This window comes from Suillus clintonianus (genome assembly GCF_016758775.1).
Source record: "Suillus clintonianus strain FC179 chromosome Unknown DEU56scaffold_14, whole genome shotgun sequence".
Classification (NCBI taxonomy): Eukaryota; Fungi; Basidiomycota; class Agaricomycetes; order Boletales; family Suillaceae; genus Suillus; species Suillus clintonianus.
Window position 1 is genome coordinate 570,653 of NW_024539238.1, and position 13,313 is coordinate 583,965.

Genomic DNA, 13,313 nt, shown 5'->3' on the forward strand with positions numbered 1-13,313 from the left:
CTGACACATCGATTCGTTGTGTGGTCTCATCACTTGCGTTCACGCTGCGACTACACGGCTGAATTCGCATCTAATCAATTCATGGCTGGTGTCCGCAGGGTTACAATGTATAAGATGCGTTGAAATGGCCAATACAGAATACACTAAAGATAAAGCCCAGTCAACACCGCCGGTACAAAATAGGCTGCCACTTACAAAACAAGGAGCATACATGATTGATACAGGACGGGATTAAATGTCGTCGATATCGACCTCTCCCTCGTCGCCGAATTCGAAAGTACACTCGCCATCCTCCTCGGGGAAGGTGTCTGTCTCGTTGATTTTTGCATTCTCTGGCAGCTCGCCGTAGGCCTTCACTGTGGTGTATTGGATGAATTTTCGTGTGCATGCAATGGAAGAAATGAGGTTACGAACGATTTCTCGCTTCATCAGCGGTATACTTAACAATGACATCTGCCTTGTCATCCTGGAAGTCCCGCAAAGAAAGGAGTACGATGTCTCCCTGGTTAATCCACACCTGAAATGGTGGCCTCAAACGAGCGCCTAGAATGTATAGCACGAACACCGACCTTCTTTCGCATCTTACCACGAATGTGGGCTAGCCTCTTCTCGCCATCGAAACACATTGCCTCGAGACGACCATTACCAAGCATCTTCGTTACTTGTGCGTATTCTTGTCCATCTTCACGGAATACTAATTCACGCTTGTCGTCGTCGTTCTCGTTCTTTCCACGTCTGCGATTCTTTCCTCCCTAGATAAAAAGGCGTTGAGCACTGGGCTCGCTCTACAATCACTTAGGAGAGGATGTGACCTTTCCTTTATTCTGAGGGAGATGATCAGCTTGAGATTACGACAGTGTATGGTGATTCAGACACACCTTCGGCATGACTAATGATTGCTCTCTGCGTTGATTTTGTCCTTGTCGCTAGATACGGGATAGCGAGGACAAGAAGCAGAGTGATAAGATATGAGATGGTGCTCGGTGACTCTGGTGTGGAGGCGAGCAACACTTATCGATTATAAATTTTGGATAAACCTGAAAAGGAAACGTCGGGCTGTACAGTGGCTGGAATTCGGCAAATATCCTCCGTGACTACTGACGGTTTGGTTCAGCTGCTGCTGCTCTTACAGCGCCTCATAATATTTTTGTCGCATGGCTGAAACTCTACTGGCAATTTTGCTCGTAACCTCGTCAGCGAAGGGGCCAAACGTTGTTTATCGATGGCCACCGTCCGTGGAGAGTACTAAACCCAGACTCTCCCGTCCCCGTCCACCTGTCGATGGTCTCGAGTTAGACAACCCTTGGCGTGCATCACATTACTCAGACAATTCAAATGGTGTAACCGAAACGCACATGGGGGGTGTCGTAGATGATATCGATGACTATGCGTGGAGGAGACCCACTGAGAGTCGCGACAGGTCCATGTCTTTTTCACGTTCCGCTCTCCCGGCATCAGGCCGTGACTCTCCTTGCAATGAAGAGCGGAGGGAAATCGACTCTGTCGCGAATGAGTACCAAATTTTGTTCGACTACACTGCCCAATTCCTGGCTGGAATGCTATGTCCTCAGAGACACCTGTGTCACCAGAAATTTGAGCTCGTCATTGATAACCTCGTCTTCGCTGGACATCCTGTCTGCGTGGAACCTGACGGCATGTGGCGCTTCAAGCCAGAGAGATACAAACCTGGTTCACGAGGTCGAGGGTCTCGACATCGGGAATCCAGTCTACCAGATAAAGATAGCTCTGAAGTCCCTCTGGGTGGAGATACACACTCTACTGCGACGGCCAAAAGCTCATGGCTGCACATGTTTCATCTTGTCCTTGTTTTCGATTTGCCAGACCCGTCATCATCAGCCTCGGGGAATGTTGCAAGGTATTTCGACACGATCTACGAGCAAATTGCGTTCACTGTCACTGCTGTGCTCTTCCAAGAACAAGTCCTGTCGAACTTTGTAGAATTGGAGTGCGACGCGATTGGTTCGCTTGAAACCGAGTATATGGTAAAAGGTTAGTTGCGGGCACCTGCGGAACACATATCGCTGACATGCATACATAGGAGAGCGTTTCTCTGTATTCGCATCGCATGCACAACGAGTGTCATCCATTGCTACTGCAATGAAAAATCTCTATGACGCTATCAAGTCATCCAACATGGCCCACATCACTCTCAACGATCTCCCTCTTGAACTGCAGCTCCCCCCTTATCTGGACCACTTATTGCACAGCGAAGAGGAATTCGAACTTGAATTCGTGGGTCGTCTCGAGAATCAAACCGATTCTCAGCTGTGGGGCCGCGAGCTCAGTTTTGGATGGCGTCTGCCAGCCCTTGTGCCTTGGAAGAGTTTGCTTCTCCTTGATACTGACCAGGAACTGGATCCGTATGTGAACTTGAGAGGGTCACACGTGCACGCTGATGAGCGAAGCCTGGCGGAGGGCCTGATCAAGTTTCTTGAAACCGCTTCTGTCACATTATCGTAGGTCTACTTTCGTATTACGAATGCTCAAGATGACAGTGTTTTCAGAATGGCAGACATGGCGAGTTTGCTTGACTGGGACCTACATTCTCAGGTATACCCAACTGTCCGTTGGCTAGTCCACCACCGACGGGCCAAGATTGTTGACACAGTCCACAATGGACTGAAGACCATCTTTTCGATTGCTCCTAAGTTTGATAAACCGTTAGTGCATAATACAGCTCATCTGCCTTTTAATTGATTGAGTGGAATGCAGGCTTGCCACCCTTGCTGCTGAATTCAAACGCGATTTCCCACAGCCGTCCATCTCACCCCTCCCTACGCTTATGGCTACGATCTCCAATTCCACCTCCAAGCAGGCCGATAACCACTTTTTTGCAACGGTCGTGCAGTCCAAGGATCTCATATCTCTCTACCACGAAGTCGTGCTTTGGATGCTGAAACGCGACCTCCTCATTACACTGCATCTGCACGTGCGCGTAGTAACTACTACTGAGCTCAAAGTTCACGTCCGACAAGCGCAAGAACGGAAGCTGGAGCGACGGGCGAGTCATCATCTTCGCGGGCGCCGGAGGAGCAGCCACAGGGCCGACCATGGCGTGGGTGATGCACACGAGCATCCACGAGTAGCCATGCCTTGGTTATCGCTTTCGCCCAAAGCTGCTAGGCGGTACTCGAGACTGTCTATGGACTCGGGGCAGAGCAAGCCTAGCGATGTATTGGGGTCGATCCTGCTTGAGGATGCTGAAGACGTCTTTGAGGAAATATCCGAGGAAGATTCAGGAGATGAGAATGTTGGTTGGGGATCATCTGAGGATACCCTTGAGCCTTCGATGATCAGCGATCCGGGAACAGCGAGCCCATTGGAGCGGAAGTGGTTGGCAGCTATGTCGGAGGGGAAGGATGAATATATTGCAAGACGATTTGCTCTGTCAGTTTTCGATTTGCTTGTTTTCTAACGTCCCTTTGACGCCTTATCAGGATCAATCAGTACTTTGATGGTAAGCGAACGGACGACGAGATCCTCTACACAGCGGAGATATCGCGCAAGCAGCTTCGAGAAGTCCTGCATCATTATGAAGAATATGTGCGTCACATTCCATGTCGACTGCCCCATATTGATGTGTTGGATAGCTACAAACTTTCTTGCATTCTGCGTGACCATATTACATGCACTTCATGACCCTCTGTCGCTCCTACAAATACAGTGACATCATCGGTGGTCGTGCTCGAGGCGCAGGATGGATGATGACAGGCAGGCGAAAGAGAAAGAAGCCTGAAGCCATCTCATTTTGAATATGGTATAGATATCCTCCATTACAGGGGAGAATCATAGTTGTATCAGTAGATGGACCAAATCCACTGGTACTTGAACTATACTGTAGAGATACGACACTAGCTTCGTCACGTGCAGCATGTGACAAGGTCACACTTAGTGTCACAGCTTTGAATTACCCTGTGACCTGTGACCACATAAAAAATAGCTTCGCAAATTGTGATTGCTGCACCTTGTACCACAATTGTACCAATGTACTTGTCAAGGCTTCTTGTGTGATTCATATCTTATTGTAAAGTTGAGAAGTAATAAGTAGAATCTAGCTAGGCATTGTTGTTTTTTTATATTTTTTTTTGTACATTTGTTGATGGCTGTGACCTGTGATGAACCTAGTGTCGTATCTCTACAGTATATGTGATGGGTTGCAAAACTAAACATAAATTGAATCCCAGGGAGAGAGAAGAGATGTTCATCAAATATCTAGTCCTGCAATGCAATCCTCCTCTACCCATCCACCAGATCAGTTCACCAATTCTATTTCATTCTCACAATATGATTTACAGCTAATTGCAAAATTATGTGGAAACGCAAAAGTCGAATTTGAGTCTCAGAAACGCCCGAGGTAGGACCCCATAAGTGTTTGGTGTACAATTGCGCGCTCATTTGAAACCACTCCAGCATCATGCCGCCATGCACAGTCTCACTAGATCTAAAAGCTCGCATTCCTGTTTTGCACCGACATGGGCATTCCGTTGCAAGCATTTGCTACTTACATGGTATCAAGAAGACACTTGTATACAAAACTATCAAGCTGACTGGCCCGGTGTACCAAACATCCATTCCCTAGCCTCTGTTACAACTTGGATAGTTCTTATGTAACTAATCCAATAAAGGAGTTCAACGTGTTATGACGTTCAGTTTCTAGACGTCTGAGGGGCTCTCCCTCTAGACAAAGTTTTGAGTATAGACTAGTCTCTTTACAAGAGCTAGATCGGAATCAAGTATCTTCCTCAGAAGAGAATCAAGTATCAGAGAGAACCAAGTAGATTCAAGTTAAAGAATACAAGTGTAACTAGAACATGAAAGAACTATCTGGAATGTTCATGTGATGCATGTTGATAAGCGGTCAGAGATAGCAAGAATAGACAGAAGTATCTAGAATGTTCATGCATAGCATGTTGATAAGCAGTCGAAGGTAGCAAGAATAGACCATGGAAGCATGATGGTGAGAAAAATGATGGGGTTGCTGTAACATTACCCCCGTTTCATCGTCTGAACAACTGTCTAACCTCGCATCGTCATAGTAGACGAGATCCGCATCAGTGTTATGAAACTCCAACAGATCATCTCCTGTCTGTTTGTTGGCGAGCTGCTCTGCTTCACGCTCAATTCACTCAACAAGTTCATCTTGGTCTGCTTCCCATTTAGCGAGGGCGTCATTGAAGCCTTCTTCATTGTACGCCATGGGGAGGATTTGTTCGCCATTGAGCTGGGGACAAAAGACAGATAGGTGTTTGGGTGCGAATATGAGGCACACTCTGCAGTAATATGTAGGACAGTTCTTGTGACGATGTCCCATTTCTTTGCAGTGGCGGCAGAGGGCATTGTCATAGGAATGGGAAGTGGGAGGCAGTGATCCGGATGACCTTGGAGGAGTCACGATGTCTGGCTGTGAACAGTGGTCTTTGTGTTTTGGGGGTGAACATGACTTAGGGGTGGAGGCAGCCTTCTTTGTGGAGCTTCTACGATGTTCAGAACGTCTGAGTGTGTTCTGTGGCGGAGGGATGGGTCGTGTGGATGATGGTTCAGGAGTAGAGGGGATAGCAGTAGGAGGAGGGGGAGGTGGAACAGCGACCTCAGTTACAACCCATTCTGCGATGATATGTATGGCTTGCATAACATCCTCCTTGAAGTGCAAGGGGAGGAGGTGAAGGGCGAGGGTTCGTGCTTTCCTCTGAAGATGGAGGATACTACACTTAGCGTTGGCATTGTCGACGTTTCCAGCGACAGTTTTGAAAAGGCTGGTAGTGCGGATGATATTAACGATGGTATAGGTAGTGTCTTCCCCCCTTTCGGCGAGGATTCGTTCTATTTCAAGGGCATGCTGTGGGGACAGGATGGTGGTTTCTATGAGAGTGGCGGTCTCAATCTCGTTGATGAGGGTAAGGTATTCGGAGAGTTGGAATGAAGAAGACATAGTTTGCTTGCTAGGGTTGATTCAGAAGATGAGAATTCAATGGAGAAGTCGAGCCAGTTTAAGGCGGTCTTTATAGGTTTTCAGGATTTCTAGAGCGTTCTGGAGTTCCTTTTCAGGTAGCCATGAGTTTTCTGAACTGGGATAACCCTTCCATGACATGAGAAAGCGGTGTCTTCCTTTTACGTTTCCCTTGTGGGCGAGGATCGCTTCTATCTCGTATTCTTCTTGTCCATTGATAAGGTCAGGTGGTGGTTGAGGATGGTTCGGGCCGTGGATTTCTGTTTCCCGATAGGATGATAGCTCAGAAGCATGAAAAATGGGGTGAGATTTCCAAGATTCAGGGAGGCGGAGTTTGAACATGATAGGGGAAAGGACCTTCTCGATTTCGAAGGGGCCATATCACTTCGGTGCAAGTTTCTTTGATGGAAGGTGAGTGATAAGGTGCGCAGCAGATAACCAAACTTTGTCTTTAGGTTTCCAAGGTTCAAACTTCTTCCTGAATGATCGTTCAGCTGTGCATTGCATTGCCAATTTGTGACAGGCCAGGGCTTCTTCTCGAATCTTCTGGAGATGTTTTACTCGATCTTCTGCAGCAGGAATAGCGGAGTCAGGGAAGGCATAGGGGATTCCTCGAGGCTCATAGCCCATCATGAGGAAGAATGGAGAGGTGTTCCGGGAGTCGTGCTTTCGGTGATTGTGGACGAATTCTGCCATAGGAAGATGCTTTACCCAATCTTGAGGGGCAGATCGGCAGTAGATGCGGAGATAGGTTTCAAGCTCTTGGTTCAATCGTTCGGTTTGGCCGTCGGTCTGGGGGTGATAAGCGGTTGAAAGAGCAACTTCGTAATCAAGAAGTCTTCCGAGTTCTTTTGCGAACTTTGATGCGAACTGGGGGCCTCTATCGGAGATGATCTTGTCATATAAACCGATAGTGTTTTAAAGTCCAGTTGCAGGACCGCAAAAAGACCGGCAACTGGACCGGACCGGACCGGGTCCTAAGAAGGACTGGTTGCAGTCTTTTCCAGTTGCAAGATCAGTCCAGTCCAGTTGCCTGAAGTTTGCGAAAAATAAATAAACCAGTCTAAACCGGTTAAAATCGGTTTAGACCGCAACCGGTTCATATGTACATGTAGTACTCGTCAGCGCAGTTCTAACGGTGGTCCGATCATGTAAAACGGCTAAGATTTGACAAAGTGATGAGCATTACAAGAAAAAGCTGCAAATTCACGGGATGTCTTGTATCTTAGCTTTTATCTAGACCAAACCATAATCAATTGACAAGGTAAGACCAGCTATAGACTCGTCTATACTAAGGTTACAAGTAATGTTGACACACCTAAGCCTTATAGTAACAACTTTGATTTTGTGACATTTCATATACGGCAAGTCAAAATCAGTCAAAATCACCGATTGGCTCATAACTTACCCAAACCTTGAGTGTCCGACAAGATATGAGTAGCTATAGACTTGCCTAGACTAGGACTACAATTAACATCAAGACACCTAAGCCTTACGACCACTTTTATTTTTCAAAGACAAGCCCGATAACGATTTTTTGTCAAGCTTATATCTTGCTTATATCTTACCCTATTGACAAGATAAGACTAGCTATAGTATCGCCTTGACTAGCAGCACATATTTCGTCAAGAAGCCTAAGCATGGTAATGACATTTCATATTTGACTCACATGCAGGGCGGAGTTTGGGAACCCTTTTTTATAATGCTCGTATCTTGCTCAGATCTTAACCGTTTAATACAAATAAACCACCATTAGAATCGTGGGAAGGAGTGCTACACTCCCACAGGACTGGTCTCGGTTGCAACCAATCTAAGACCGGTTGTAGGACTGCAAAAGACCGAAAACATCGGTCTTTACAGGTCCAGTCCAGTCTTGATGATATCATGGGAATGAAAAGACTGGTCTGGTCCGGTTGCCTCCAAAAAAGGCAAAAAGACCGGACTGGACCGGACTTTAAAACACTATAAACCGAATCTGAGGAACACTTTCTTGAAAAAGAGTTTGGCTACTCCTTCTGATGTAATGGTTTTCTTGCAAGGTGAGAAAATTACCCCCTTCATAAGCCCATGGTCTACCACGACCATGACAGAGTCGAAGCCCTCTGATGGGGGAAGGTCGGTGATTAAATCTACCGAGACTTGAGTGAAGGGGCGTAAAGTGGAGGAGGAAATAGGGTTCAGAGGGGGAGTTGTAGGATGTGTGTCGGTTTCATCTGCTGACACATAGTACATCCTTTGATGTATTTTTGGATGAAGGTTCCCATCCCAGGCCACCAATAATCCCGCTTAACCAGTTTTCAAGCGTCCGGGGTGTCCAGCAGTGGGGTGATCATGGTGAAGATTTAGGATTTGATGTCGGAGATCTGCGGGAACATAGGCTCGGTTCTTATAGAAAAGTGTGTTATCTTCAGTACGCCAGTCAGAGAGTGCAGATTTCATAGGAGGGGCACTGAGCCCGTCTAGAGCTTGTTGTGCTGCTAGGATGATTGGATCAGAGAGGGGATCCTGCAATTTCAGTGCTGTAGAAAGGTCAATATCGATGAGTTGTCCAAATAGTTCATCAGGAAGGAGGGTGATATCGGCGTTATCAGCTGGGTTGGCAGAATGATCCGGGCATTGTGAGAGAGCATCAGGGGCAGTGAGTTTGCTTCCTGCAACGTGATGCAATTCTAGATCAAACTCGTTGAGGATTAATCGCCAACGTGCTTGGCGGCATGTCAGATTCTGTGCTGATCGGAAATACAGGAGGTTTTTGTGATCTGTGAAAACCACTACAGGGTGTGGGTTCCTTTCAAGATAGTGGCGGCAAGCTTTCAGGGCTCAGATGATTGCGAGAAGTTCATGATTATAGATCTGGTAGTTTCATTCTGCGGGGTTAAAGGACTGGGAGAGATATCCACAGGGATGATAGGTACCATTCTCGTCTGTCTGTAGGAGGACAGCTCCAGTGGCAACAAGGGAAGCATCGGTGGCGAGAGCGAACTGTCGCGAGGGGTCGGGGTTTCGGAGGATGGGTTCAGAAAGGAAACATTTCTTCAGCTTCTGGAAGGAGTCTTCGCAAGCTTCTGACCATATGAAAGTTGCATCTTTCTTTGTTAGATCGATCAAGGGTCGTGCGAGGATGGAATAGTGGGATATGAAATGACGATAGAAGTTGCAGAATTCAAGGAATGATCGGACTTCTTTGACTGAAGACGGGACTTGCCATTCGCTGATACCCGAAAGTTTGGCAGGGTCCATCGCGACTTGTCCTGGTCTAATAATCATTCCTAAATAATCCACTTCTTGGGTGTCGAAAGTGCACTTTTCTGATTTCAGGAAGAGGGTTTCTTTTCGGATAATTTTGAGAATGCGGCAGGTTCGATCCTGGTGTTCTTCAAGGGTTTTCGAAAAGATCAAGATGTTGTCCATGTAGACGATCATCCATCCTTCATCAATCTCTCTTCTGAATGTCTGATTCATGTATGCTTGAAACGTGGCTGGTGAATTGCAAAGGCCGAAGAACATGACCTTCGGTTCAAAGAGTCCAAACGAGGTAGTGAAGGCGGCTTTCCAACGATCATTGGGGTGAATCAGGATATTGTTGTACCCGGATCTAACATCCATTTTCGTGAAATAGTTGGCACCTTGGAGCTTTGTGATTAAAGGGGGAATCAAAGGAAGAGGGTATGTGTTCTTTATCGTCCATTCGTTAATGTAACGATAGTCCTGGCAAGGGTGGAGAGAGCCATCTTTCTTTCCAACGAAGAAGAAGCCGCTAGCTTGGGGAGATTTTGATGGTTGAATAAAATCCTTCGAAAGATGTTCATCTAGGAAAGTTTTCACGGCTTCGGTTTCTTTCTGGGATAGAGGGTAGGTTTTTGCTGATTTAGGGACATAACCAGGTTTGGTTTCGATTCTGTGATCTACTCCTGGTCTCGAGGGGGGAAGTTTATTCAACCCATCTTTGGCAAAGATGTCGGCAAAATCGTGGAGATAGGATGGAACGAGTTCTTCAAAAGTCTTCTTTTTCTTTTCTTGTGCGTCTTTCAGAGCAAATTCTTGAGCCTTGTTGCTGGTTTTCAAATATTCTTCATTGGTAGTCTTCCTAGAAAATATCCATTGGTTTCTCAAGGGTTTTACCGAGACTGCTCGCTTAAGCTCAATTGCGGATGTTCCATCTTGGGTGAGGGGAGTGTCGAGGGAAAGGTTCTCAATGATTCTTACAGTCGATCCATCAGGGGAATATTCAATGAGTACTTCATCATCATTGATCGGGTAAGTGGAAATATTATCCACTTTTCGGGCGAATAAAGTTTCGGTAGGAACATCGTCCCATACATCATCCTTGGTGTCGTATTGAGGAAGGGGAATAGGGATCTTCCAAATCCCTTGGTATTCTAGTTCTAGCTTCTGAGAGTGTGGAGTGGCCGGGAGTTGGAGGGTGTCCTTTACCCAATCAATATCAGGATTCATGGCTGATAGCCATGGTTTGCCAAGAAAGATCATATCTCTTTCTCCCATAGTCATCACATTGAATTTCCTGATCATGAGGCATTTGTCGATCTTTATGGCTAGATGACAGTAGTGGGTACACTGCTTCTTCAAGAGTTGTCCATCGGCATTTCAGATGGAGAAAGGTTTATTGAACTTATGGATCTTGATTCCATGCTTCCGGACAAACATCCAGTTGATGAATGTTGCTCCTGCACCACAGTCTACTACGGCGGTTGTGTGCAATGCTTTATCGGGATGTATGGAGGAAAAGATGGTCGCCGGGACCCTGAATTCTTTAGTCTTTCCTACATTCTTGGCTATACGTACATCGATACACGGAGTGTCTGACATTGTGGCAGGATCTGAAGTTAAAAATCCAGGTTCCATGTCCTGACAGATTCATCGTCTTCTTCTTCGATCTTGCTGGAAGATTCTTCATCATCAAACGCTTCGCGTCTTACCAGTTGCTTTCCTTTATTCTTCTTTCGGTCATCTCCGGTTTCCTTGGGGTGGAATGTGCGGTCATTCACTCGGTGTCCTACCTTTCCGCATTTGAAGCACTTTCCTTGCCTCATGTGTTCATGCTTCTCATCTTTGGTTAGGCGATCTACGTCCATCGCATTCTCATCTCTTGGAGTGGCTGAGAATCGGGCTGGTCTGCAGTTCTCGTTCCTCTTCTTGTTGTGCTGGTTCGAATGGTGGGAATTATGTGAACGGAGGAGCTGGTAGGCGTTTTCAATGTTGATGACTTTCTTGAAAAGTTTCTCTGCATCTTCGGGAATTTCTCCGACATTACACAACTTCTCCACGATCCTATAGTTCAAGCCGCTAAAGAAGTAGTCTTTTACGGCAGCGAAGTTGTTGATTCCAGCCTTCTGTGTGAGTTGCTTGAATGTGGCAATATACTCGCTTAGATTGTCTTTCTGTTTGAGGTTGTGGAGTTTGTGGAGAGCTGTTCCTATGGAGTCTATTGGAGAGAAGCTTTCCTTTGCTTTGGTGATGAATTCGCTCCATGTTCCATAACCATTCTTTGCTCTGGTTGTTGAGTTTGGGTTTTCGGAGTGTGCAAAGATGAGGAAATTTTCCATCCAAATAGCTGCTGCCCCATCTTTCATAAATGAAAGGGCAAAGATGATCTTTCATTTGTCAGTGTCATAAACTTCGTCGTTGATGTCAATATATGCCGCAACAAGACATAGCCATTGGGAGAATTTCTCTCTGTCTCCGGAAAAGTCAGGTGGGTAACCAATCTTTCGTTTGAGGGGTCTGTTTCCTCTGTCTGCCATACTGTATTCTTCAGGTTCTGGGTCTTCTGGGTCTTCGGGTTCTTCGTCGTCTTCCTTTTCTTCGTCTTCGTCAAAATGCAAAGGAGGGGCATTGGGGATGTCTTTGTCTTTGTCAACGGGAGGATTCTGAAATGGTTCTTGTTCAGATGTAGATGGTACCGGCCCTCCGAACGCTAATGGAGTGAGATCTTTGGTTGCGAAGGACGATCCTACTGATAAGGTTGAGAATGGGTTCTGGGGTGTCTGGGCAGGTGTTCTTGGTGGTATTCTTGGATAGGGTTCTGCCCCTAGCTTTCCTCTGGCGGCGTGTCTTGCCTTTGCCGAGGTGAGTCTCTGAGAAGACATCTTGTCTTTCTATTCTGGTTCAATGTTTCGAAGTGGTTGGGTCCCTCGGTGATAAGAGGGGTTCTGGGAAACTTGAATCTTTTGTTACAACTTGGATAGTTCTTGTGTAACTAATCCAATAAAGGAGTTCAACATGTTATGACGTTCAGTTTCTAGACGTCTGAGGGGCTCTCCCTCTAGACAAAGTTTTGAGTATAGACTAGTCTCTTTACAAGAGCTAGATCGGAATCAAGTATCTTCCTCAGAAGAGAATCAAGTATCAGAGAGAACCAAGTAGATTCAAGTTAAAAAATACAAGCTTAACTACCACGGTATTTATAGTGAACAGAATGGGCACGGACCAGGCCGAATACGGAAGGCAAATGAGTCAAGAAGAACATGAAAGAACTATCTGGAATGTTCATGTGATGCATGTTGATAAGCGGTCAGAGATAGCAAGAATAGACAGAAGTATCTAGAATGTTCATGCATAGCATGTTGATAAGCAGTCAAAGGTAGCAAGAATAGACCGTGGAAGCATGATGGTGAGAAAAATGATGGGGTTGCTGTAACAGCCTCACAATTGGCTATTTCAACAGTATTTGACACCAGTGCACTTTCCATCCATTTCCCGCTATGTCCGACGTCACACACACCTGACCCGATGATAACCCGATACCCCGCACCTTAGGACCTGCACTTTCCCGCGCTTCGGACTACCTGATACCCTTCGGACACCCATTATCCCTATGTCCAGTCCGTTCCCGTGCATCCCCATTGGTGAGTGGTCAGTTATTCTCGTGACTGACACTGTAGACAGCGCTATTACATGTGTTCCCATAGTCCGCAGTACCTCATGTCTTTTACATATTACCTTCGGACTATCCACTATCTTCACCTATAGGACTCCAGATTTGTTAAGACCGTGTTCAACGGGTCGGACCAGAGGGGCTTGGCTTCAGCTCGTGCGCTGCGCCCTTTACCCGAGTACGTGCCCCTATTTCACGGGGGTTGGATATTGTCGGCCGAGGAGGTATGGATAGGCGGGATGAGAGAGAGAAGGCTACCCGAGACTATGTCTGGGTAGACACTAACAAGGTAACGGACAACCCCAAGGTAGAGGCGGAGGGATTTAGCCTTAGGGATATAATCCTGAGGCTCGGAGGGTCAGACTAGGGTGACAATCCTAAGAGCCGAGGGAACACAAGGAATGAACTGAGTCTAAGATGATATTTGAACTAAGGAAATACTACGGGTTA

At 46.4% G+C, this 13,313-nt stretch overlaps 2 protein-coding genes across 2 annotated transcripts; one reads left to right on the plus strand and one right to left on the minus strand.

The window, feature by feature from the left end:
* Positions 1-231: 231 nt before the first annotated feature.
* On the minus strand, positions 232-887 carry DEU56DRAFT_909666 (eukaryotic translation initiation factor 1A; the record flags this gene model as incomplete). The annotated part of the gene is made up of 5 exons (XM_041357119.1): positions 232-356; positions 415-517; positions 570-752; positions 813-824; positions 879-887. 5 exons carry the CDS (start codon positions 885-887, stop codon positions 232-234), a joined length of 432 nt encoding a protein of 143 aa, XP_041211882.1.
* A 209-nt stretch (positions 888-1,096) lies between these two features.
* On the plus strand, positions 1,097-3,771 carry DEU56DRAFT_134939 (nitrogen permease regulator of amino acid transport activity 3-domain-containing protein). Its single transcript, XM_041344712.1, has 5 exons — positions 1,097-2,010; positions 2,060-2,477; positions 2,526-2,681; positions 2,734-3,408; positions 3,459-3,771. The coding sequence occupies exons 1-5, from the start codon at positions 1,155-1,157 to the stop codon at positions 3,658-3,660; spliced, it is 2,307 nt and encodes a 768-aa protein (XP_041211883.1). The 5' UTR covers positions 1,097-1,154; the 3' UTR covers positions 3,661-3,771.
* The last annotated feature ends 9,542 nt before the right edge of the window (positions 3,772-13,313 follow it).